At 40.3% G+C, this 27,587-nt stretch overlaps 2 protein-coding genes across 13 annotated transcripts in view; both read right to left on the bottom strand.

Annotated features, from left to right (window-relative positions):
- Positions 1–8,208: 8,208 nt before the first annotated feature.
- Positions 8,209–14,299, bottom strand: SNRPE (small nuclear ribonucleoprotein polypeptide E). 2 transcript variants are annotated; one of them, XM_055581705.1, is made up of 5 exons: positions 14,122–14,299; positions 13,340–13,366; positions 11,814–11,876; positions 10,853–10,931; positions 8,209–8,424 (listed from the first exon to the last, which is right to left on the bottom strand). In XM_055581705.1, exons 1-5 carry the CDS (start codon positions 14,173–14,175, stop codon positions 8,369–8,371), a joined length of 279 nt encoding a protein of 92 aa, XP_055437680.1. In that variant the 5' UTR covers positions 14,176–14,299; the 3' UTR covers positions 8,209–8,368. The 2 variants fall into 2 exon arrangements, with proteins under 2 accessions (XP_055437680.1, XP_055437681.1); XM_055581706.1 differs by lacking the exon at positions 13,340–13,366 and having other exon boundaries at positions 14,140–14,283.
- A 7,787-nt stretch (positions 14,300–22,086) lies between these two features.
- Positions 22,087–27,587, bottom strand: part of ZC3H11A (zinc finger CCCH-type containing 11A) — a 47,445-nt gene continuing 41,944 nt past the window's right edge. For all 11 annotated transcript variants that reach the window (XM_055581701.1, XM_055581699.1, XM_055581700.1 and 8 more), the window contains 4 exons: positions 26,693–27,023; positions 25,995–26,161; positions 25,482–25,549; positions 22,087–25,066 (listed from right to left, as the gene is read on the bottom strand). In XM_055581701.1, the coding sequence (XP_055437676.1) occupies positions 24,808–25,066; positions 25,482–25,549; positions 25,995–26,161; positions 26,693–27,023 (825 nt within the window). In that variant the 3' untranslated portion in view covers positions 22,087–24,807. The remainder of the gene's footprint in view (positions 25,067–25,481; positions 25,550–25,994; positions 26,162–26,692; positions 27,024–27,587) is intronic.

Raw genomic sequence — 27,587 nt, 5'->3', positions numbered from 1 at the left:
TCAAAATAAAAACACTGGTGAAGTTCTCATAAAAAGATTTCACAACAGGAAGGGATATGTCAAGAATTTCAGCTCAGGAACAAACTCACAAAATACTGCCCTTTTACTGCCTTTGAAAAACAATCATACTGCCTTTAAAAAATAAGAGAGGATTCTGGGAGGATGGCAGAGCAGGAAACACTAGGAATCTCTCCCCACTTAAGACTACAACTGGCAGAATTCCTCTGACATATCTATCTTAAAATTCTGAAATTGACTGAAGGTTTACAACTTCCGGAGGAAGGCTTGGAAGGTAAACTATGGTTATTTTTGGTCAGTCTCAGCTCTTAGCACAAGACATCTCCAAGGCAGGCAGCTGTGCATATGTTCCTGATGCAGTTTGCACACATCCAGGATGGGTAAAAAGGACTCTGTCCTCCAAATATTGGGAAGTCATATTCTAACTGGTGATAGCTGCTAGGCGGTCCATCGTTGTTGCACTTCCACCCATTGTTGTAAGCCTCCTCTCCTATGGCTGAAGGGACCTTATAAGGGATTTAAAGTGTCGGTGCCCTTTTCTCCCTCCCTTTCATTTTTCTCTTTCTCCCATTTTGGCAGCCAGACATCAAAAGACTAGGACATTCAAAACCAAATATATATATGGGAAAAATTAGAAAGTGTACAGGCTCAAAAAAGAACTGAGAAGACCTTAAATTTAAACCTGCAGCTGATCCTTGGAACAGAGACAACCCATAACAATTAAATAGTAACAACAAAAAACTTCAGGTAAGAGGGAGAATCTGATTTCCAGGGATAACATTATTAGATTCAAATATCTAATTTTCAACAACGATGACAAAAAACACAAAGCATGCAAGGAAACAAGCGAGTATAGCCCATTGAAAGGAATAAACTAAGTCAATAAAAATTATCCCTGAGAAAGACCTAATTGCAGACCTACAAGACAAAATCTAATTCACAATGCTCAAAAAATACGGAAGATGTGGAGAATGTCAGAAAAATGATATAAGAAATCTAAAAAGAGATTTCCTTGGTGGCACAGTGGATAAGAATCTGCTTGTCAATGCAGGGATGCAGGTCTGATCCCTGATCCAGGACCTGTGGAGCAACTTAAGCCCATGCTCCTGAGACTGTACTCTAGAGCCCATGAGCAGCAACTCTTGAATCTGCATGGCCTAGAGCCCACATGCTGCCAAGTACTGAGCCCACTGACTACAGCCTGTGGGAAAGACAGGAGATCTCTTCAAGAAAATTAGAGATACCAAGGGAACATTGCATGCAAAGATGGGCTCAATAAAGCATAGAAATGGTAGGGACCTGACAGAAGCAGAAGATATTAAGAGGTGGCAAGAATACACAGAAGGACTACACAAGAGAGATCTTCATGACCCAGATAACCACGATGGTGTGAGCACTCACCTAGAGCCAGACATCCTGGCATGTGAAGTCAAGTGGGCATTAGGAAGCATCACTACGAACAAAGCTAGTGGAGGTGATGGAATTCCAGCTGAGCTCTTCAAATCCTAGAAGATAATGCTGTGCAAGTGCTGCACTCAATATGCCGCAAGGAAAACTCAGCAGTGGCCACAGGACTGGAAAAGTCAGTTTTCATTCCAATCCCAAAGAAAGGCAATGACAAAGAATGTTCAAACTACCACACAACTGCACTTATCTCACCCACAAGCAAAGGAATGCTCAAAATTCTTGAAGCTAGGCTTCAATAGTAGTCAACTGAGAACTTCCATATGTTCAAGCTGGTTTTAGAAAAGGCAGAGGAACCAGAGGTCAAATTGCTAACATCCACTGGATCATTGAAAAAGCAAGAGAGTTCCAGAAACACATCTACTTTTGTTTCACTGACTACACTAAACCCTTTGACTGTGTGGATAGCAACAAACTGTGGAAAATTCTTAAAAGAGATGGGAATACCTGACCACCTTACCTCCTTCCTAAGGAATCTGTATGCAGGTAAAGAAGCAACAGTTAGAACCAGACATGGAACAACGGACTGGTTCCAAATTGAGAAAGGAGTACGTCAAGGCTGTATATTGTCACCCTGCTTATTTAACTTATATGCAGAGTACATCATGGGAAATGCCAGGATGGATGAAGCACAGGCTGGAATCAAGACTGCAGGGATGAAAAAAAAAAAAAGATTGCAGGGAGAAGTATCAGTAACGTCACATATGCAGATGACACTACCCTTATGGCAGAAAGCAAAGAGGAACTAAAGAGCTTCTTGATGAATGTGAAAGAGGAGAGTGAAAAAGCTGGCTTAAAACTCCACATGCAAAAACTAAGATTATGGCATACGGTCCTATCACTTCATGGCAAACAGATGGAGAAACAACGAAAACAGTGACAGACTTAATTTTCTTGGGCTCCTAAATCACTGCAGATGGTGACTGCAGTCATGAAATTAAGACAGTTGCTCCTTGGAAGAAAAGCTATGATAAACCTAAACAGTGTATTAAAAATCAGAGACACTACTTTGCCAACAAAGGTTCATCTAGTCAAAGCTATGGTTTTTCCAGTAGCTATGTATGGGATGTGAGAGTTGGACCATAAATAAAGCTGAGCACTGAAGAACTGATGCTTTTGAACTGTGGTGTTGGAGAAGACTCTTAAGAGTCCCTTGGACTGCAAGGAGATCCAACCAGTCAATCCTAAAGGAAATCAGTCCTGAATATTCATTGGAAGACTGACACTGAAGCTGAAATTCCAGTACTTTGGCCATCTGATGTGAAGAACTGACTCACTGGAAAAGATCCTGATGCTGGGAAAGATTGATGGCAGGAGGAGAAGAGGATGACAGAGGATGAGATGATTGGATGGCATCACTGACTCAATGAACATGAGATTGAGTAAACTCCAGGAATTGGTGATGGACAGGAAAGCCTGGCATGCTGAAGTCCATGGGGTTGCAAATAGTCGGACACAACTGATCGACTGAACTGAATGACCATGTTTATCAACGGAAAATGGTCAATTCTTCCACAATTATTTATAGCACGAAATAATCACAACCAAAATCCCAGTAGAGTTTTTTAATAGAAATTGGCAAGCTGATTCTGAAATCTTTATGGAAAAGTTGTGATATGTCTTGCTCTATGTAGAACAAGTTTACCTTTCCTCACACATTCCTAAATAAATCTTTTAAACTACAAAACTATCCACATTTATAACTAGACAAATAAGTATCATTTCTAATGAGACAAAGACTACTTCTTGAGCATTCCTGAGGCTTGATAGGTCTTCCACCAACCCTGTGAAACTGAGGTTGAGATGTTTGGGTAATTCTAAAGTTGGCATTTAAGGCCAGGTACGTGGACTACCAAGGTCATCTTTCCCTCTTTACCACACTGCTTTCCCAGCTCCCCAAAGACAAGGACTAAATTAAAATTTTTTCACTATGTCTAACACATAACATCTTAATAAAAGCTGACATTGGTAAAATAGAAGCCATATCTTCCCAAATTCACCTTACCAAGTATATGATCTAAAGAATAAAGCTTTTCTTGGGAAAATCCTCCCTTTCCCACTCTACTCCTACCATCTCTGGTTTAGTAACACAGTTCATCGAAAGGAAGCACTTTTTTGTTATTAATAATTCTCCCTCGCTCCTCTTCAATTTCTCAGCCAAGCAAAACATCTCAAACTCAGATGGCCCTGGGAATGAGGGTACTCTGCTAATACTCCAGAGACAGTAGTTTCTCCAGACATGATGATCCAATATCATTTTTCTCAGAAATTATTTTAACTAAGGAAGTTTAACTGTTTTACAGAATAACATCAGTCACATCACTTCATTTATATTCTCTCATATAGGTCCAAGTTTGCCAACCTTCTCAACTATGGCATTTGACAAATCTTCAGTAAAACAACTAATCCCCTCCAAGTTTAAGAGGTACTGAAGACAAGTAACCCTGTTCTGACACTGTACTCAGTTACAATGCTTTAGCTGTAAGTAACAGAAAACCCAATCAGGAATTTTATTCTCTCATATAAGAAGTTAGGTGGCAGGGAAGTTTCAGAGTTGATTAATTCAGTGGTGCAAATTCATCAAAGATCAAATTCTTCCATCTTTCTCCTCTGGCATCCTTAGGATGTTGGCAATCATTATCTCATAGTATCCTCACAATAAGCCTGTGCGTTTCATTAATGCTGCTGCCTGATGGTTGCCTGGTATGAGGAAAACAATTTTCTCACAAGTACTTTGGAAGGCAATTTAAAAATACCTACAGAGTTTTTTTTAATGTGCATATCCTGTGATCTAGCAATTCCACTTCTAAGAATTCATCTCAGGAAATGTTAAGTGGACAAAAACAGGCATAAAAATGTCAATTACAATTTTTTTTTAACAGCAAAAAATAAGAAGCAGCCTAAAATACCTATCAATAGGATGTGACTACTTAAATTGAGACTCATATATTAGAATACATCACAGCTGTTTAACATGGAACTAGGTACCAGTTTTGTTGATAACAGTGAAGCTGCAAAGAACATGTGTACACAGATGAAGATACCTATGACACTACAAAGGCAACAGGGAATTCCTGGTGGTCCACTGGTTAGGACTTTGTACTTTCACTGCCAAGGGCCTGTGTTCAATACCTGGTCGGAGAACTAAGAGCCCACAAGCTGTGTGGCAAGCCCCTAACCCCCTCCCCAAAAGGCTACAAAAGCAATAACAGATAAACTGGGCTGCATCAAAATTTGGAACTGTGTATTAAAAGACAATCAACAGAGTGAAAAGGCAGCAAATATCTGCAAATCACTTAAGAATACATAAAGAACTAGTACAAATTAACAACAAAATAACCTATTTAAAAATGGGAAGAGCCCTTTATTTAAGACATTTCTCCAAAGAAGACATACAAATGACCAATAAACACATGAAAAGACACTCAACAACACTAATTATTATGGAAATGAAAAGCAAAGCCACAACCTCACAACCACCATTAGGATGACTGCTCTCAAAATCAAGTTTTGCCTCTCCAAGAAGAATCCACAAGGTTGCGCAAGTGGAGCAGAAGCACCAGACCTTTTGCAATTTGCCCTACGAGGAGCTGGTACAGCTGTGCAGGCCCCAGAAACTGCTGAGCCAGGCCTGGCGAGGAAGCAGCACTCCCTGCTACAGCACCTGTGTAAGGCCAAGGAGGCGGCACCACCCAAGGAGAAGCCTGAGGTGGCAAAGACACCTGCAGGACATGCCATCCCACCTAAGATGGGCAGCATGGTGGGCATCTACAAGGGCAGCACCTTCACACAGTCACCTACACATCCAGGTCAGCATCGGGACCACTCCTCTGGCTTCATCCCCTTCAAGTGGCCTGCCTGGCCAAAAATGTCACAGACTTCTCTATTAAAAAAGTTGTTTTACCAAGGAAGTGAAGAAATTGAATCCTCTGTGCACTACTTATGAGAAAGTAAAATGGTGAAGATGCCGTGGAAAATAGTTTGATGGTTCCTCAAAAAAAATTGTAAGCATATGCTCAAAAGAACTGAAAGTGGAGTCTCAAAGATGCACAGCAGCATAATTTACAAAAGTAAAAAAGTGGAAGCAACCCAAATGCCTACTGACAGTTAAACGTATAAGCAAAATATGGTATACATACATGCAATACTATTCATCCTTAGAAAGGAAGGAAATCCTGACACATTCTACACGCTCTATTTATATGAGGTACCTAATCGAACTCAGAAACAGAAAGAATGATGGTCACTAGAGGCTCAGGGGAGGGAGGGGTGACAAGTTATTGTTTAATGGGTCTAGTTTGATTTTTGTAAGATAAAAAAGTTCCAAATATTGACTGTGTAATAATGAGAATATACTTAACATTACTGAGCTGTATACTTTAAAATGGTTAAGATAGCAAATATTATATGTGTATATTTTATCAAAGTTAAAATTTTTAATTAAAAGAAATTTTAAAGTACAAATACCAAAATGAGAAACCAAGCTATACATATTAAAAAATAGCTCAGAAGGCATCCAACTCCTAACCGTGGTTTTTCATGGAGAACATTGATGGGGAAAGGGGGGATTTGTTCTCTGCTCTACATCTTTCTGTGTAGTTTGAAGCTTTAAAAATTTCACTGGATGTGTTTTTTTCCTATGTGGTTATGATTAGTTCTAATAGGAATAATAAATTAAGGAATAATTAATAAGGACAAAGATCCTGGGTCAACCAATCACAGGAGATGGTGCTATTAGGCTTTCCCCCAGGAAATGCCTGTTGTTATTTCCTGGGCAGTAATGCCTTAGTCTAAATTAGAGACCCACTCTCTAATCCTGAAACTGACAAATGTGACTCAAGAACAGCTGGTGCCTGCATATACAGAATTCCAGTGTTTTCCAACTATTCTGACCCTTCTTTCTCCCTGCTTACTACGAACACCAGGCCCATATCAGCACTTACTGTTTCAGAGGCTATTGCACTTCAACAATATTATGAGAGTTACTGAGTGGTTAGCAAGACCCCTTGAGAAACCAACCATTCCAGAAAAATAACTGCTCAAATACCAAGAGCTGTCAAGAACAGATTCCCAGCAGCACATACGAATAACCTTAATGAAGCAGAGAGCAATGCCTTCTATAATATAAATTCTGGTTGGAAGAAAAGATCTACATATTGTGGAAAAGTACAACTTAAAAAGCAAACACCACAGGTTCCAGTACAGCAGGAAAGCAAGCAGGGATTTCTAAATACAGAGCTCAATTTTAAGAGTTCACTGTACCTTTATTTCTCACTATCATCATTTGCTCTGTCAAAAATAGACACTTCCATGTCTTGAGCCATTCAGAATAACCCACAGCAGGAACAGCTTTGCTTACATAGGGTGGGCAGGTCAGAAAGGCAGCATGGGGAAAAGAAAAAGCAGCCAGCGGGTTTTCTTAGGGATTATGTTGCTCCAGCTTTTATCCTTCTTCTCAGCTATTTTGGTGCCAAGAAAGCTGCAGGGAGGTCTTTGCTCTGCTCTCAAAAAGCTTTTCACCAGAAAGGCTGAAGCAGTCTCAGGGCTGCAACTCCCTCTGCTGCTTGAGGTTTTCTTTGCATGCTATAGCAGGTTCAATTGAATTTCCAACTTAAGACATGTTAAAAGAGCTAAACCAGCCCTTTATTTAGAAAACATGACCAAAAAGGCACAACTTTAAATAGAGTGGGACAGCTAAAATGCTAAGTTCTAAGTTGGACTGATTTCTACACTCACCTACAAATCTTCTCTACCTCACAAAGTGATTCTTTTACTCAGTTTAAAGAAAAGTTCTGTATCACCCTCACAGGCACTTGGAAAAACAAGAACTGGACTTTTTGGTTCTTCCTCAGCTACCCTTAGTAACACTGCCCATTATCAGAATTTAAGGCAGGTCTTATTCATCTTTCAAGATTCAACTTAAATAATACTTAGTACCTGGTATTGAGGCTATGTTTGTCAGTCTGTTTCACATATGTATTCAACTAATAGCAGATGTTCAATAACCATTTAATAGAAGAATTCTAATCAGAACCACCCTGATCTATTGGGGGAAGCGAGAACTAATGACATAATTTAATTAGGAAATAAGCAATTACTGGGGGAGGAACCAAAATCCTTGGAGATAAGAGTATGAGAGGTGTTTCTTCAACTAACATTCTATTATTCTGCTTAACAGGTAGTTAACAGTTAACCAGTGTTTCCTGTGGGTCTTTTTCAGATTACCAATCTCACAAAGTCTCCCTCTGGTTAACTCTTAACAGAACTCCTTTTTAATTAAAACCTTCATTCTTTGTCTATATCCAAATATTCCTCACATTCTGATCTTAGTGATAAAATACACAAGACCTCACACAGTAACTCTAACAGAGTGCTAAGCAGATACTGAGCCCTTATAATGTTCTCAACATAATGTGGCTAGAAGCCCTGGTGTCCCAGCTTCCAGAATTAGAACTGATGATGAAAACCTATATTAGCACCATAATCTTTACTTTTGTGAACGCTCCCCTGCTACACCACCCAGTATCAGAAGTCACATCAGGCAGAATTCCTAGTCTTTGCCTTAAGGATCTACAAATCCCAGTTCTGTGAAAAACAGAATGTTTTTCACACAGAAATGTTCAGGGCAAGTGCCATCCCTCAGAAAACTTTAAAATAAACACTAACAGCTAACGGTGACATTGTGTAAAAACTCTATATAACTGGATAGAAAAAATAAGGTAAATATTTTGATAAAAACAGTCCCACAGCATTTATTGTCATCTGGTAATAACATAAGGGTGAGGAGAACAATATGAATACATGTTTTAGAACTACATCTCTAACAAAGGACACCTAAAAACAACCAACGGTATTGCCAAACAATTTCTCACTTCATCTGTCACTTCTAGTTGGAGACACTTTGGAGCAGAGTAATGTTATCTCCTTTTAGCATGATCCGACCTGCAACACAAAATTTAAAAAAAAAAAAAAAAGAAGCCATTAACAGTCACTCAGAAACTTTTAGCTTTAGAATTTTAGATCGTTCTTGAGTGATTCTAAAAATGCTTTCTCGTGTGTGAAATTATGTGACATGTTCCAATGTTGAAAGGCTGTGCATATCAGACCATATGCACTTTTCCAACAATAACCTAATGAAGGCAGAGAAATGTTATTTTATGAAAAGTACAGTATCTGCAGACTAAGTGAACTATCCCAACATTTCCTAAAGCTGATTTTGCAGAAGCTGAGAAATGAATTTTTTAGGAACTGCAGCATACTATACAGAGAAGGCAATGGCACCCACTCCAGTACTCTTGCCTGGAAAATCCCATGGATGGAGGAGCCTGGTGGGCTGCAGTCCATGGGGTCGCTAAGAGTCGGACACGACTGAGCGACTTCACTTTCACTTTTCAGTTTCATGCATTGGAGAAGGCAATGGCAACCCACTCCAGTGTTCTTGCCTGGAGAATCCCAGGGACAGTGGAGCCTGGTGGGCTGCCATCTATGGGGTCGCACAGAGTCAGACACAACTGAAACGACTTAGCAGCAGCATACTATAACCTCATTCTTAAGAGTTCTTATAAGGATTTCATTCTGTGATATACAAACTTGTTTAAGTTTTACCTAACACTGTTTAAATCTGTTTGAGCAAAGGGCACTCTTCCTGAGAAATATCTACAAATATCTGCAGGAATATTGGTGTTCAATAGAACACTTTGAGAAATGTTAATCAACACCATCAGCAATTCCACAAGAAGTAATATTAACCTGTTTTACAGAGTTGATATTACCATGAGCAATCAATACTTTGCAAATAATTTATAAATAATGTCAGTAAGGTGAGCTTGCACTTCCTGATAAGACACGTTTATATTTGAAAAATCCAGGCTTTCAAAAAGCCTAGGCAGGAAGAAGCTAAGCAAAACATTATACCACTCTCAGAATCTACTTTGCACACAGCTAAGATAAGGCTCAAGAGAATTCTCAGGGACTGGAAAAAAGAGGCACTTGAAAACTACCACTTTTAAAAATACTAGTGAGCTGTCAATTGGGGCATTAAACAGTTAAAGACAAAATGCCTAAATAAACCTCAACTTAATGCAATTTTAACAGAAATTATTTAAGCCTTGAGGAAGCCATAAATCCTAAAGAACATGGGTCAAGAAACTGACTTCACTATTCAAATATTTTAAAATTTCTACTATGTGGCATGCACTAAGTACATTAGGGAGCAAAACAGAGAGGACTCATGCACTAGTGGAGCATGTGGTCCAGTGGCAGACATTAACAACCCCAATAATGAATGTTTTACTACAAATTCAGCACAGCATACCCTCCCTCCATCCCCACCCCAGGCAAAACAAAACCTAACCCTGGCAGCAAGTGGTATCTGACCTGAGCCCCAAAGACACAGGGGACAGCATACACAAAAATTTATGATGAGACAAAAGTGCAGATTCTAAGAATTGAAAGAAGTATGGATGATCCTCAGAAAATGAAGTACAGAGTGATACAAAATGAGCAGAGGGAGGTAAAGCCAGATCATGAAAGACTTTGAAGGATATATTAAAGATTTTCTTATCCTATGAGCAACAGGAAGCCACCAAAGGATTTCAAGCAAAGAGATAACAAATTCAGGCCAGTGTTTTAAAAAGATGACTGGAGTCTGTAGAGCAAATTGGAGTTGCAGAGAAATTTATTAGTAAACTGAATAGAACTGGTCCCGTTTACTATGGCAGGAAAACACTAATATAGCTCTAAATAGTGTGTCAGGCATTGGAACTGAGTTTGATTCTGATATGCTAATTTTGAGGAGCCTTTGAGACATCCAAGTAGAAATACTGAAGAGGCTGAGAGAGGTCTAGGGCTACAAATGTACATTTGCAAGTCAACATATAAATATAACTGTTAGTGTAGTCTTGAGTACCTAGGAAATAACATTGAGTGACAGGAGGACTGAGAACAAAGACTTAAGCAACTCAAACATTTAATGGCTGGGTCCTAAAGAATGAATATATAGAAGTCTCAAAAAGGAACAACTAGTAATGAAAAGTGAAAAGCTAAAAAAAAAAAAAAAAAAAAAAGAAAAGTGAAAATCTGACTACAGTATCACAGAGCCAAATGCCATTTAGAGCTCAATAAAATGGGGACCATTAGATTTAACACCATTAGTCTTTGGTAACCTTGGTGAAAGCTCTCAACTGGAGAGACAGAAGTAGAAATGGAGTGAGATAAACAATAAGTGGCAAAAGATGATTAAGAATATACTACTCTCCCAAATAATTTCTCAAATACAAACTAAATTTAAACATGAAATGAGTTGCAATTCATTCAATTCTGCAAGTGAATAAAAATTTCTATAATTCTTTAAAGCCATCTATATTCTTACCCAGTTGTTTTCTTGACTTTGTTTTAGAATGAATCTCTTCTGCGTCATCTAATACGAGGTTCATATACTCATCAAAACCCTAGAAAAATAAGTCAATTGACTGTCATCTTCATTTAAAATCATATCCAAACCGTTCTAAATTAATATGGCAATATATAAAAACACCACGTTCAGAAATTCATCTCTCCACTGACCTTCCAGCTGAAACACCACATCTCAAGCCTCTCCTTTTTTTTTTGGGAGGGGGAGTGCCCCACACAGCTTGCAGGATCTTAGTTCCCCAACCAGGAATTGAACCCAGGCCACAGTATTGAAAGCCTGGTATTGTAACTACTTTGCCACTAGGAAACTCCCTAAGTCTCTTTTTAAATAACGACAAAAGAGGGAATGTACTTCAAATTACTTCTGGAACTTTGGGGACTTTAGACTTCATTACCTATGCCAAAAAGTCATCATTCACATCTTTTATAACCTACTCAGTGCAGTGTGCGTACATATATTAATTTTCCCATGTTCCCACAAATACACTATCACTACCAACCACCGAGCTTGTTTTTTCAACTAACAAACAGGGAAGGGGAGATTACCGATGGAATCTACTACACTGTCTCAAAAGAAATACCAGACTCTTAGTATAACACTTATACACCCATATTTTCTTTCTTTAAAACATTATTTAAGTTACTCTGCTACCTTGGACATCCAGTTCTATTCAGGTATCACTAACCAAGAATTCTCATCTAATACCATTGTTTAAACATTTTATAAAATTAATTTTCCCTCTCTTTTGTGAATTACCTAATCCCTATTAAGTAGAACAATGAGACAAGGACAGTGAGTCCTGAAGGACTTTCTGTGGGTTGGGTCTTTGATTTTTTTGTATATTGCTCTGTTGGCCATCTTTTAGGAAATTTTTTTCTTTGAACAACAAGCTCTGAGGTAAAATATCCTGGGTACTTACAATGATACAGCCCTCTATCCGCATATTCACTTGCTCATAAAGCCACACCTGAATCCGCGATCTCTGAAATAATCAGAAAAACAGAAATGTTAAGAACTAAGTGAACAAAATCCAACCACTTTGGTCAAACAACAGACAAATATGGCTCCTAAAAAACTCTGACAAATAAAAGCCAAGACAAGTTACTTACCATGAAACATTCTCACTTAATAAATGTTACACTGGAACTAATAATATTCCTGTGTTTTTGAGACTCAATCATATTTCTGTTGCTTACAGTCTCTATATATTTAGAGTGAAAATTTGTGACAAGATAGTGAAAAGGGCTTCTTTCTTATCTGCCAGAGCAAACTCCAGCTGCAAGACAGTCTTCTCTAGCGTCTCAGTTTTCCACGTCTCACACCTAATAATCAGGAATGTGTAAGTCGTGTCCGACTCTTTGCAATCCCATGGGCTGTAGCCTGCCTCCTCTATCCAAGAGATGGAGTCTCCAGGCAAGAATACTGGAGTGCGTTGCCATGCCCTCCTCCAGGGGATCATCCTGACCCAGGGATGGAACCCGAGTCTCTTCTCATCTCCTGCACTGGCAGGCAGGTTCTTTACTACTAGTGCCACCTGGGAAGCCCTAATAACCAGGAGTGAGACCCTCAATTGCTGTGATTAAAAATTACAACGGCTTGAAATTAATGCTTTTCTATTACGTTGTCACATACTAAAATTTGTCAGAACCACAGGAAACACATTTTCTTTCAGGGATAAATACTCTGCTCTGCCAAGTCAAATTTTGAGTTGATAAAAATCCCTCCAAAGGAAAGGGAGTGAAAGGGTTTAGTGAAAGGGTTCACTAAATCCTCTGAACCTATCCCTCCAATCTTCCTTTTCCAGTGTCTTTTCTATCGATAAGTGTGTCTCCGCCTCCCAAAGTGCTTAGCACACCACCTTATGACCCAGTAAAAGCTGACTGAAATTTTCTTTCAGTGCCTCATCCTGAGGTGCCATGGAAAGGTTCCAATATTCTTGTCATAATGCCAAGGAAAGTACCAATACCCAAGTGCCACTATCATGTCAGCCAGTAATTATTTTTCAAAATTAGTAATTTTGGTCTTGCAAAGTAGTAACAACACAGTTCTTTGCATGCTTGGAGTTGGCATGGCTGTGTTAGGGGCTCAGTCATGACCAACTCTTTGAGACCCCATGGACTGTAGCTCTCCAGGCTCTTCTATCCATGGAATTCTCCAGGTAAGGATGCTGGAGTGGGTTGCCATTCCCTTCTCCAGGGGATCTTGCCCACCCAGGAATCCAAGCTGGGTCTCCTGCACTGCAGGAAGATTCTTTCCTGTCTGAGCCACCAGGGAAGCTCATGGCATGGCTACATACCATTTTGTCACATTAGAGCTTTCCTGGCACTCCTCCTCCTCAAATGCCCTCCCAATCTCCAGTTTCATTTTTTGACTCAAGAACAATGATACAAACAGCCAAATAAATTCACCTTTAACTTAAAAATAACAAAACAGACAACAACTTACATTTTGCAAGTATCTGAAGATAAGATTCTGCAGCAGGAGTTAAGGAAAAGGAAAACACACACACACACACACACACACACACACACACACACACACACACACGCAAAGCATAGACTCTGCTCCCTGGAACTCGTTCAATCTACCCGCATCTCATTTTTCTGAACGCGAACTCTGTGCCTAGGCAAAGAAAGTGCCCAACTAGGTACCCACTGTTGCTGTTCAGTCGCTAGGTCCTGTCCCACTCTTGTGACCCCATGGACTGTAGCCCTCCAGGTTCCTCTGTCCATGGGACTTTACAGGCAAGAAGTCTGGGGTGGGCTGCCATTTCCTTCTCCATGGGATCTTCCCCACTCTGGGATCTAAATCCAGTCTCCCGCATCGGCAGACGGATTCTGAGCCACCTGGGAAGTCCAAACACCCATTAGGACATCACTAAATACTATAAAGGAACAGATCCCCACTCTCATCTTCCTGGAGTTTCTTCCGCGCCGAGGTCTCCCTCCCGGTGGAAAGCCTAACACCCGCTTTCAGTCAGTATATAATTAAAATCGTCGTCCCCGCTCACCCCACCACTACCACATTCTCCAGCGCAGGGTCTGCCCGAGCCCACCTCCCGCCCATAACTGGTTCTTCAACTCCCCGCGCTTTCTCCTAGCCTCGGCCGCCCCAGGGGCTCATGGGATGAGCGGCCGCACTCCGCTCCCTCGGGCCTACACCGTCTCCTCCTTCGCCCCTCATTTCCCGGCCCAAAGCTCCTACTGCTCACGCATTGAGCAGGATACGATGGGCTGCACCATCACCTTCTGCACCTTCTGGCCCTGGCCCCGATACGCCATGCTGGAAGCTCACAAGCACCACAATGTTCCACACTCTCTCTCAGAAAGCAACTTCCGGAACAACGAGCCGGAAGCGGAAGTGCGCGGTGCTCAGGCGGCGACGTGGGCGGTTCCTGGGAAATACCTCTCTAGCCACAGGAGTCGATTATTTCGGTGCTCCAGAGCATCCCGGGGAGGCCGCACGGCGGCGACTCCCTTTCGGAAGGCGGGTTGGTCCTGCAGCGCCACCTGGAGGGAGGTTGGAGGGGGAGCGCGGCTTCGATTGTGCTGCGGCCGTGGCTGCCCATCGCGACTTCGCTTTTGAGTCGGTTTTATGAGCCGGATCTGGAGGAGGCAATGGCACCCCACTCCAGTGCTCTTGCCTGGAGAATCCCAGGGACGGGGGACCCTGGTGGGCTGCCGTCTATGGGGTCGCACAGAGTCGGACACGACTGAAGCGACTTAGCAGCAGCAGCAGCAGCATGAGCCGGATCGTTTCCCCGCGTACCTCCTCTGAAATGGTGTGGTTCAGTGGGTTTTTTTTAAGGCCTGCTTCTCTGGGATTTAGGCTTGACAGCCGCGTCGTGGTGGACAGGGTAGGGCCGCAAGAAGCCCAAACTCAGGGCTCCCGCAGCTGACACTCTGGGCCACAGACGATACGATTTCAAAGCCGGGTGCTGTGGTTGCTCCAGTAACTGATTCCACTCTCATCAGCTTTTTGGAGAGCTATTTGTTAGGTGGCAGCGGAGGATCAATGTTGAATGAAAACCCTAAAACCCTTGGCTCAAATCCTGCACGCTTATAGTGTGTGACCAAGAATGTTACTCACCCTTGCCCTGTCTTGGCTTAAGTTATTAACAAAATGGAGATAAAAATGTTCCTTCCTCGTGGGGTTAAAGATCCAATGACGAAGTAGTGTACGTGTGTACACATTAAGGTCTCAGCCTTCCAACATATCGTTTCCTGGGTAACACAGCTGGAGGGGAGGGGTCGGACTTGGTTAGGCTATATCCTGGGCTGCCGGCTGGCAGAACTTTCCTTTAATTGGAATACCCATTTTATAGATGAAGATACTGAAACTGAGAGTCGAAGGGACTCGTCCAAGGGGACAGCGCTTAGATTAGACACCACTTAGACACACTTTTGCAATTAGCAGAATCGTAACTTGTTTAACTGAGATTGTTACCAAACCAAACTTGGGTCTGCTCTGAGGAGGAGCAGTAAAGCCAAGCTGTTGACACTGGTTCCTGGTGAAGGACAGCCAGGGGAACAGGCAGCTCACCGTCAAAAGACCCAAACTCCCCGGTGACTTTTAGGAGAGGATCTTTAAAGACAAAGTAAGGGAGAAGGTTGAGGCTACATGATCAGCTCATGCACGATTCTCTCACTGGGTGGTTAGGTAACCAGCTGAGGTCACAGGGGTCAGTATTAAAGATCCTCAGGCCCCAGCCAGTCTGAAGGCTATGTGTTCATGGTCACGAGGTAGTTAACAGTTTTAGTACCTGCAAAACAACTCAAAGATATGGCTCAGGATATTATCTATAGCTCTTGACTCTGTTTCATGGCTAAACTATCGTTATTTTGTCTTGTTTGACTGTTTTCCTTTGTTTCTGCATTTTCTCACTTCTCTAATTAAATTTACTCTTAGACACTCAGGGAAGGCCTAGGAGGTTAAAGCTTTTCTATAAATAAGAGGAAAGGGATACAAAGGGGTCTGTCACCTGGAAGGCCCCACAGAGTCCTGGCTCAGTTTTAAGATCTTCTGTTTAAAGAGGATAATAGTAATAACAACCTCATAAAAATGTGAGATCAAAGGACATGAAAGTAATTTTTTAAAAGGACCTAGAAAACACATGGAAAAGTTGAAATTTGCTGAATTTGAAGACAGTGTGAATAGAACACACCAGTATACCTGTCTGATCTCAGATGCAGAAATGCTTAGCTACTTGTTTTTACATTTTCCTATTTCTGAAGGCACGATTCCTAACTTTTAAGGATTGATCTTTACAACCAGTTGACTCATATAACTCATGAGAAGAGATTTACTTTTTCTTAGTGATTTTGCCATTTTCCATTTAAATCTTTGATCCATCTAGAATTTATACCAGTATATCCTAGAACTGATACAACTTTAAAGTTTCTAGGTGGCTATCCACTTGTCCATCACTATTACAAAAAAAAATAAAATAACCCTTTGTTCCTCATTCAATTTTAAATGCCACATTTATAGTATATCAAGTGTGTGTGTGTAGGTATGTGTTTTTATGTATAGAGTTTATATTTTGTTCAGTTGATCTTAGTGTCTATTTAGACTAGTTATCACTGTTATTTTTATTTGGCAGGACAAAAAGTTCATAGAATTTTCCTAGTTATTTTTGTTTTTCCTTAAAACTTTAGAATAAACTTACCTAATTTTAAAAAGTCCTGTTGGTACTTTTACTGTGATTACATTAAACCTAGAACAACTTAGAATTAATTTTTTAAAATCTAAGTACATGGTGGCTATTTGTTCAAATTTTGAGTCTTTGAGAAATTTTTAGTTTTTTTTCCCTGGAATCTGCCTGCAATGCAGGAGATTCAGATTCAATCCCTGGGTGGGGAAGATTCCCTGGAGGAGGAAATGGCAACTCACTCCAGTATTCTTGCCTGGAAAATCCCATGGACAGAGGCACTAGTGGGCTAGTCCATGGGGTCGCAGAGAGTTGGATATGACTGAGTTCACAGGCATTAGTTTTCTTTAGTTTTCATTTCTTTGTAGTTCATCTAGTTTAATCATAGATAGTTCATCTCTCTTGTTCTGAAAATTTGTATTTTACTCATTTGTATGCTCTAATTGGTTTTGAAAAGTAATACATTCAATTATATAAAAATTATATACTTTTCCATGAATAAAAAGCTATCAAAATAAGCAAAATGAGAAGATCTGGGAAAAGTATGTTTATACTACATCAAACAAATGGGTAATTTTACTAATACCTAAAAAAAAATTACTGTGTAAGAAATGTTACAAAGGTTAATGGCTTAAAACAGCTGTTTTTAAAAAAAATTTGTGACCTTAGTGGGTCAAGAGTTTGGATAGGGGTCAGCTGGGTGATTTTTCTGCTTCAGAAGGTGTATCTAAGGATTTGGCATGTGTATTTGGAAGGCTGGCCCCACCTGAATCAGCCTCCATGTCTATGTAGCCTCGGGGCCTCACCACATGATCTCTCTGGCCGTGAGGTATGCTTTATTATATGGGGGCTCAAGGCTCTGAGAAGCCAAGACTGAAGCTAACGGAACCCTGAAAGGCCAGGTCGAGAACTAGTATAATGTTCACCCCCCAAGCCAGATTCAAGGGCTGGAAAAACAGAGTCCATCTCTCTCTCTCTCTTTTTTTTGGCTGTGCCAGTCTTAGCTGTGGCATGCAGGATCTAGTTCCCTGACCAGGGATTGAACCCAGGCCCCCTGCATTGGCAGCTGGGAGTCTTGGCCACTGGACCACCAGGGAAGTCCCTAAAGCCCACTTTAAAGAAGTGTGTTAAAGAATTTGCAGCCATTTCTAATCTGACACAAAGACCCAAAATAAAAATTGGCAATTTTAGCAAACAAAATACAAATTTCTTCAAACATATGAAAAGAGGTTCAACTTCACTCATTAGAAAAGAAATGCAAACTAAACTACCAAGAAGTTGTTTTCCCGGACTAGGCTACCAAAGATCAAAAAGTGGTGGCAATATAAATTATTAAGCTCCACTTCCAGATATTTAATCATACAAATAAACTTACATATGTGATATAATCATTGCAGCATTGTTTTAAAATACCAAGATGGGAAACAACCTAAATGTCTATCAATAGGAATTAGCTCAAATATTGCATGTTCATAGAATGTAATACCATGTATGCAATTATAGTAAAAATTGAAGATCTTGGTGTCCTCATATGAAAAGATATCTAATATACAGTAAGATAAAAAGTAAGCTACGATGTATCTGAGGTTTACTTCAAAATAATTTAGCAGAGCCAGCAAAGCTGGATCTCAGATGGGGCAAGCCTAAGGAGCAAAATTTAAGTCATCTCACTTGCATGCGCAACCACAACTCTGAGAGTGAGCACTCCCTTAAATTATGCCCACTCTGCTCACCTAACTCTAGCCCTAGTCCTGGGGGCCAGAACAGGGGGTGGAGAGCTCGTATGGGTATAGGTGAAACAGGATTTGTCATCAATTTGTAATTCATAATTTAAGACTGTTCATGATATAATAAAAAGCAAGATGATATGTTTTATATATAATATTAGAGAGAAATATATTTGCTTATATGAACCTAAAATCTCTCTAGAATACCTGAGAAACAGAACTGGTCTTGGGGAAGCAGGGAGCTGGGGCAGGAGCAGGGAGGACTTTTGCTGTTTACCCTTATATACATTTTGAATTTTGAAACTTGTGAATGAATTTATCACTGGTTCAATGAACTTATCAGTGAAAAGTACTATGGCACATTTGTTTCCTTTTGTGTGTTCTAACTAGTCATGATGTTCTTGTAAAATCTGAAGTTTTCAGGTATCTGCAAATCAACTGGCCCACAGAGACATAAAGTTAAAAAAAAAAAAAAAAGAATATCCTTTCTCTCAGTTTAAAGTTCTTGCATCTCAACCAGAAGACTCACAGCTTGCTGAACGAAGCATGACAAAGAATGGGGTTGGGAAGAGACAGGGGCAGTCTAGCAAAGATCAATAGCCTCTGAAATGGGTCAAGAACTTTTTCGTTCATTCAGCAGGATTTATTGAATGCTTTCCGTTATGACCTGAAGTGTGGCCCTCAAAATTCATGTATTGAAGCTATGCCCAGTACCTCTAGAATGTGACTACTTAGAAATGGGTCCTTAAAGTGGAAATTCAGGTATATGAGGTCATATGGGTGGGCTTTTCTGGTGGCTCAGCTGTTAAAGAACTCATCTACCAGTACAGGAGATTCAAGAGTTGTGGGTTTGAGCCCTGGATTGGGAAGATCCCCCCGAGAAGGAAATGGTAAACTGCTCCAATATTCTTCCCTGGAAAATTCCATGGACAGATGAGTCATGGGGTTGCAAAGAGAGCGTATGCACACACCCATGGGTGGGCCCTAATCCAAGGTCACTATTGTCCTTCTACAGAGAGTAAAACAGACACGTGGGACTTCCCTGGTGGTCCAGTGGTTAAGAATCCACCTGCCAATGCAGGGGACTGGGGTCTGATCTCTGGGTTGGGAAGACTCCACATGTCATGCGGCAGCTAAGACCATGTGCCCCAACTACTGAAGCCCATGGGCTCTAGAGCCAAAGCTCTGCAGCAAGAGAAGCCATGGCAAGAAGCCCTCGTACGACTGCAGAGTGGCCCCTGCTTGCTGAACCTAGAGAACACCCACACTCAGCAACGAGGATCCAGCACAGCCATAAATAAGTATAAATAAAAGCCACAGACATGGGCATAGAGGGAAGACTATGCCTCATATGAGGACACAGTGAGAAGGGGGCCATCTGCAAGCCAGAGAGAAAGGCCTCAGAAGAAACCAAACTAGCCAACACCATGATGGTGGGATTCTTAGCCTCCAGAATGTGAGAAAATACCTTTCTGTTGTTTAAGCCACCCAGGCTGTGGCATTCTTCTCAGAGCCAGATCGGTACTGGGTGCTGAGAATATATAGGTTAGTATATCTATCTGAAGCAGTGCATATTCTGCTGAGGAAGATGGACAGGTACTTTCAAAACAATGAAGATTAAACAAAGTATGTGCCTAGAAGACAGGCACCAGACCCCAGTTTGGGAGAGGGAGAGCAGGGTATAGGGAGAGGTAATCCGCAAGTCGTATAGTATGTAGGAGTTAGCAGAAAAAAAGATGAGAAGAGAGAAGATAGCATTAACAAAGGTAAACAGTGACATTAGTGTACAAGGGAAGTCAACTGCCAGTAGTTTTACACGTGTAGAGCGTGAAGGGTGAATGATGGAAGAGGCTAGTACAACAGGGCCTTGCATGCTGTGCTAAGGCCTTGAGTTTAATTTTGGAGGGAAGAGGAAGGCACATGAGGATTTTATGAGCAGACTGACTCCAATTCACATTTAAAATAGATCCTTCTTTAAAAAAAAAAAAAAAAGTTTATTCTTTGGCCAAGAACAGCTGTCAGCAATCTGAGCAAGAATAAGACCAGACAGACTCGGAGACTACCAACGGGATGATCAGGTCATTAAAAACAAACATTAGCTGCTCAAATTTTTGGCTTTGTTTACAGCTCAAATCATCTCCTTTACTAAACTATACAAAATTCCAGATCTAATATCGCAAGGAAACCTGCTCTGACCAGTCTGGAACTCACTGATTTCTCATCATCCTCTCTATAAATGTTTGTGTGCTCGGTTGCTCAGTAGTGTCTGACTCTGCGTCCCTATGGATTGTAGCCTGCCAGGCTCCTCTGTTTATCGAATTTTCCAGGCAATAATACTGCCATTTCCTACTCCAGGGGATCTTCCTGAACCAGAGATTGAACACACATCTTTTGCATCTCCAGCATTGGCTGGTGGATTCTTTACCACTGCATCACCTGGGAACCATCTATAGATAGCATCATCCGTTTAATACTTATACCCATTTCATTCCTGTTACTTTTTCCTTAAAAGTATTTCAAAGCTGGGGTTTGCTTCCTAAATTCTCTGTCCTTAGCGGCCAGCAGTGTTTAATGAGGTAAGAATTTGTGTTCTAATTTGAGCCTCTTCAAGGGAGGGTAGTCTAAAATACTTCTGTGGCAGTTATGCCAATGTATTTCTTTCACATTTCCTCCATTTTTCTAAACTTGACTATCTTCCTTGACCTCTCAAGCCAAATAAGTGAACTCATTAACAAATACACCTACCAGGGAAGGGATCCTTCTATTTTTCTCTTTTCCCTTGAAGCTTCTCTTCCTCCATCCAATGCCTTATCTCAGTCATTTGTCTATTCAGCAAACAGTCGAATTTTCTTTGGCCACGGCATGCAGAATCTCAGTTCCCTGACCAGGGATCAAACCTGTGCCTGCTGCAGTGGAAGTGTGTAGTGAATTTATGAAGCAAACCCCAGCTTTGAAATACTTTTAAGGAAAAAGTAACAGGAATGAAATGGGTTTAAGTATTAAATGGATGATGCCATCTATAGATGGTTCCCAGATGGTGTACGTAGTCTCAACCACTGGACCACCAGGAAGTCCTACAATGATCTTTTACTGGAGCATTTTTCCACCTCTGCATTCTCAACGTTGGGTGAGTTTACCCTTCATCTTAACAGGCTGTTGTCTTCCTATCTGAAGACAAATCAGTCACAGACTCTAGAACAAAAAGCCAGGAACACGCATTACTGAGTTTTAGCCCACTATTTGCTCATTCCCACTGATTCCAATGCAGCAACACCTTCCCAGTCATATCCAAGCAAACTTTACTAATGGGCCCACTTAGTGATTCCTATTTTTAAAAATACATGTTTTTTTTTTTTTTAAGCCTGAAAAGAATGGAGCCACCTTGGGCTTTTGCCTATTTGGGTAAAAACATAAATTCTTAATTGCTGTTATTTGGGGCCATTTTTATACTCTGACCCTTTTATTGTAAAATGTTAAGAAAATATTAAGTATTTTTGCATTGATGCCTGTAGCTTTATTTCAAAAATTCAACGAGTTTAGAGAATTATTAATATGGTCAGATGTATAACCTGTGGATACTAACATATATTTATTCAGCAGCTTTCAAAGATCTGATTTAAGCAAGTTCTTGAAAGGTTCAACAAATCAAACCCAACTGCACATAAAAATATACTTTCTTATTGTTATATCTGAAAATACTGATTTTGACACTACAGTGGGGATAAAAAGCAGTAATCTTCCAATGCAGTATAGGATTAGTGTCGAAATAGATATGTGAATTCACAGGCACGTAAGAAGTACTCAGTACATCTCAGTACACGTTAGCTAGTTTATTTTAAAGAACTGCAGAAATAGTCTGGCAAAATGAAGCCACAATTTTCGAAAAGGATCATAAAACTTTGATCAGTATGGAGAATAAGCTTTATTTCTGAAACTGTATCTAAACACTGACCACAGACTGGCCATGAGGAACATAAACTATGTTCTGGCCACATGAGAGAGGACCGCTGGAATTTGAGGTTAAGGCCAGAACTTTGAGGGATCATTTATTGACACAAACACACAAGCTGCACATTATTCTGAAATCTCTGGCTATTGCCAAATTGTACATTTGGACCTTTTTCCTGTTGAAATTGAAAACCATCATCACTCAAAACTGAATATGCCATCTTTTGCTTTCTGTGAAAAGTTGATTCAACTTGTTGGGGAAAACTTATAGACTATGTGGAAAAATTTATGTTGTGTGTGTGCTCAGTCATGTCTCTGCAACCTTGTGGATGCTGGCCCAGCAGGCTCATCTGTCCATTCAATTTTCCAGGCAGAACACTGGAGCAGGTTGTGACTTCCTGTTCCAGGGGATCTTCCCAACCCAGGCACTGACTGGCAGGCGATTCTTTACCACTGTGCCATCTCAGAAGGCCTATATTCTTTGGTGGTTAACAAACTTATGTGTATTTCCATAACAAAAAACTGGACTTCCCTGAACTAAAAATTTCATATATGCTTTCATGCTTGAAAATTCTAAATTGTTGAAGCCATCTGAGATCGCTTCTAAACCCCTTCTTTTTTAAAAGAATTAATGACATTACTTGAGTTAGAATAATAATGGGTAAGAATCACTGTCAGAAAAAAATCCTCACATGTGGGAAGTTTGGCAGCATATCCTTGTAAAAGGTTTTGAAAGACAAATAGAATCTGTGAGATTGGATCACGTACACAAAGGTTCAACAACATTCTAATTGAGCCTCTACTGAGGCAGATCTCAGCCCGAAGTGATGTATGACTACTTAACTCACAACATCAAGACATTCCTACACCAGTTTTATTTAAAACACAAATAAGTATTTATCTTGCTGTAATGGCAAACTGTTCAAATAATGGTGAACATGAATCACTAACACAAGGCTTTAAATATGAAACAAAATTTTTTTTTTTAAAGCAAAAGAATAAAGGTTATATACAAAAGGTACCTGGAATCTACAAGCCGATTCCAAAAATGAAATGAGTAGAAAATCTGTGGTGAAACCAGAACATTTCACCCCTGCTTTGGAGAAGGGCTATTAGACAACATTCAGTCAGCTGAAGATGGACTGGTAGATAAGTATCTATACATAAATTTCAAGTCATTTTTGCTTGTGTAGAATCATCCAGATCTTCCCAAGACTGAATTGGGCAGTCCTGTGGCTTTCTTCCTTTTCATATTCCCAACAAGGCTACATGAGGTTCAACTCTTGATGAGCCGCTTACAACAGCAGTTCCTTAGGAGCCAACATGACAGGTGGGTCAGATTTCCTTTTGAGAAACAAAACTGGCCACCTACAGCAAAGTATCAAAACGGGCAGGTCCTTTCCTCTTCCTTTTGATTATGTACAATATGTCTCCTTTCAAGACTATTATCCCCATCGTACTTGTTCCTTCACAAGTCTAAACCTTGAGGTGGTATGAAGGAGATCAACATCAAGAAAAGAAAACTCAATTCAGAAATGAAGAAAACCGGAAGGCATACAATACACCCCCAGAGCATCTCGGTAACTCCTGCTACAGTACAATTCCGGGTACTGCGGTAGTCCATGGATAAATAATGGCAGCTTGAGTGAGCTCGTTCTTCCCCCTCAGGTGGGTAAAGGGCACCAAATAAATACTGGGCAAGAGGAGTTTGCAAGGAGAATCAGAAATGAAAAAAAGTTAACCAATTTTTATCCCTGTGATAATACAACACTAGTAAGGAAGCAAGTACTAAAGAAGAGAAGGGACAACTTTCTTGCTAAAAAATAAATTCCTGTAATCATTATGTCACCATCTCTTTTTAAGAATCCAGGGAATCCCAGAAATAGAAAATTAGTTTCAGAGGACCCCTGAGGCACTTTAAAGCCTTAAAAAATTACAGTAATAATAAATTAGCTATTGCCCTTCAGAGGCTTACAGAGCAGAAGCATGAAAATCAGGTCCAAAAAGTTATGTCCAAATTACAGGTTTCCTGAGCTGCTCAGCTGTTTCTAAAAGCTTAGTTGAATTCTCCAAATACCTTTAAAAAGACATACAATTTAACACAGACTGAGTGGATTTTTTTTTTAGTGGTGGCATGAAATTTGGTCCTTAATGGTAGCAGCTGTCTTCACCCTTTACGAACTCAGGTTAACAAAAGGTACATTAAGACAATACATAAAAGAAATTATACAATAAACGGAAAAAAGGTAAAAACTGACAAACACCTCAAGGAGTCACTAAGTTTTCTTGCACCCTTTCACTTAGGTCTCCCGCTCAGTCTTTTTGTGGAGAGAGGGGTAAGACAGAACTTTTTTCTCAAAGATGCTGAACAATGGCATCAAATGGACAAAATGATTACCAAGGGATTTAAAAATCTGACCCCAAGGAATCCAGGACTCGTGGATAATTCAGACGTACACTTCTGATTTGGGGCAAATTCTAGACTAAAGAAATCATCATTTTGGTTAAATGTTATAATAGATGAAACTAAGTCCAGTTTTTTGGTGAGTTTTTTTGTTTGTTTTGCTTTAAATGTTCTACTACCACCTTCAGCTATCAATCATTTCTGATAGCTCAAGCAGAAGGTCATCTTCATCCTTCCCAGGATCCAGGTCAATCTCAGCTTCTAATTTGCCTCCTGAAATCTCCCATATTAGTTTCTCAAAATCATCCTCCATAGAAAGTGGGGGCTTTCCTGTTGAGGCAGAGCTGAGTCGGCGAGTTTTTGTGGCCATCTGGGATGAGGAAGGGCCAGATACTTCCGGGGGGGGAGGCTCTGAAGAGGACTGGGCTGGAGGCAGTACAAAACTGTAAGAAAAAAACCCCAAAGGTTATTAGATAACTGCCCTTTGTCAATGGTTGGCAGGTCGGATCACCTGGTCCCAGGTACACAAAGAATTTTAGTGAAGAGTTGTTTTTGAGAAAACACATAAAGAACTGTTTTACTGATTTGGGATAAACCAGTTTCACCCTTTAAAGGAGAATTCAGATAAGTGTTTAAAAACATTTTTTTAATAATACAGGCAAAATACAAACAACAGCACGAAAAGAGAACAGCAACCCTGAATATCAGGGTTTTTTGCAGTTAATTTGAAGTTTAATAGATTTACTTAGATGCAGCTAAATTGTAAATACTTCAAATTATCTAGCAGTGTTATTCTTTAGAAAACAAAAATGGTAATAGTGGTCTAAAGTTTGGTTAAAAAGAACTGCAAGGTGTTACCTGTCTCTAGGTTTTCCTGTCTCAGGCACAGGCACTGACTTGTCCTCAGAGAGAAGCGGGACAACAGCCTACAACAATGAGAGGAAGGTGACTCAGTGCTGACTCGGTGGGAAAGCCAGGCTTTTACATTTGAGCAGATTCAGTTTGTTTTGCTGCCTTCTTAGAACCATGGGGTTGCAAAGTGTTGGACACGACAGAGCGACTTTCACTTTTTTTCACTAGAATCATGGCTACCATTCTTTAAGACTAGGAATCCAAGAATCGATCCAAGAATCAATAATCCAAAGACAGAATGTACAAATAAGCAAAATATTATAATTAGGCTTAAAAAAAAAAAAACCCAAAACCCCTAAGCTGTAAATATAAGATATAGTAACTACCTGAACAACTAAAAAAAATAAATACTTAGGAAGTGACAGAAGATATTACACGTAATATAGAGAGCTAAAAAAGAATCTTCCTCGCTTTCCTATCACACAGACCAAAGCGCCCCTGAGTTGATCTACTTCTTACCACAGCTGCTTTTTTGGCTGGGCTTTCCAGCAGGACACTGCTGGAGTTGAGTGGCTTCACAGCTGCAATGACAGCAGGGTGGACCTCCACCGCCTTACGTTTTGGAGTCAATTTGGGTGATGAGACAACTTTAACCACAGATGGCTTCACATTCACTTTAGGTTTAGCTACAAGACAGAAAATATCTGATTAAAAGCTAAAATAATCCCCTTTTTACATGGAGAATAAAATTTGGAATATCAAAATTCCTTCTCAGCAACAGTAACATCACAAATAATTTAAAAACCAACCAAACAAGAAAGCCACATTAAAGATGACCCATTAGCAATATGTACTACACAGAGCCATAAACACACCCACACACACATATTTACTCCATCAAACAATTCATTTCAATGGCTTTTGAATTTGCTACTGCTCTTCATTTTCCCAGTGTTTCTCTCCTTCAAAACCAGAGGAAAAAAATGCACCATGGAAAGTTTTAGATAAAGCTTTATAAAGATCAATTTTAAATTGTTGAGAAAGGAACTCATCTAGTCTTTTTGTCTTTTAAACACAGAATTATCAGAAATATCACTATCCACCTGTGTGACCAGTAAACAAAGTCAAATGAAATTCAACCCAATTATTGCCAGGCAGTCACCGAAACTCGGTAACTTTGAAATTCTAAAGAAAGATGCACTAGTAAAAATACTCACCTTTACTTCGTTTTTCCAAGGGCTGTGTTGCACATTTCACATTCAATATTGAGTCCCCAATCCCTGAGGTTTCTACCTTTGCCTTCTGGGATGACTTTGAAGGAAGCCGCTTAGTCAGGTGCCGTGTGATGCCTAGCATGGTGGTGAGCACTGGTTTCTCAGCTAACTCGGTACTGTAAGAGAGTAAATCTCCCCGAAGGGGTGTCAAAATTGATTTTTCCTTCTGTGAGGTTCCCTTCTCTGGCAGTTTCGGCACATACTTTTCTCTCACGGTCTTACATCTCTTGTCTTGAATTTTAGTGATGCCAACTGTTGTGGTCTCATCTGAAGCCTATCGATAAATTTAAATGACAGAATTAAAAATCCAGTACCTCTAACAATCTGTATGATAATTATTATTTGTAAGTTAAGAAGCCAACATCTAAGTCAAGCAGTTTCTAGATACGATCCAGAATATAAGAGCTTTTGCTCTCTATTTTATATTAAACAGAAGTGAAAGGGAAAGTGCTAGTTGCTCAGTCATGTCCTCTTTGCGACCCAATGGACTGTACTGTCCGTGGGACTGTCCAGGCAAGAAGACCGGAGTGGGTAGTCATCTCCGTCTCCAGGGGGTCTTCCCGACCCAGGGACTGCACCCAGGTCTCCCACACTGCAGGCGGATTCTTTACTGTCTGAGCCACCAGGGAAGTCCTCTATTAAGTAGAAAACTCAAGGTAAAAGATTGAAGATGTGTGGAACAATAAAAACCCAAATTGTATAGGTAGACAATCCTGACCATAAGTCTAATACAAAATGTTTCCTAATCAGACACTTGCTCAAAGATTCTGTACAAAGATGTTCACCATCTTAATTGTGTAAAACAATCTAGTTCAGAAACAGACTATATTTGTGTAAC

Source organism: Bubalus kerabau, chromosome 5 (genome assembly GCF_029407905.1).
Source record: "Bubalus kerabau isolate K-KA32 ecotype Philippines breed swamp buffalo chromosome 5, PCC_UOA_SB_1v2, whole genome shotgun sequence".
In the NCBI taxonomy this organism is placed as follows: Eukaryota; Metazoa; Chordata; class Mammalia; order Artiodactyla; family Bovidae; genus Bubalus; species Bubalus kerabau.
This window is presented reverse-complemented; position numbering and strand designations above follow the sequence as displayed.

Excerpts from the sequence above, each read along its gene's own strand:
- SNRPE (XM_055581705.1), bottom strand. The coding sequence starts at position 14,175 with ATGGCGTATCGGGGCCAGGGCCAGAAGGTGCAGAAGGTGATGGTGCAG. Across the intron at positions 13,367-14,121 it reads AGGTGATGGTGCAGCCCATC|AATCTTATCTTCAGATACTT; the intron begins GTATCCTGCTCA and ends CTCCTGCTGCAG. Across the intron at positions 11,877-13,339 it reads TCTTCAGATACTTGCAAAAT|AGATCGCGGATTCAGGTGTG; the intron begins GTAAGTTGTTGT and ends TGATTATTTCAG.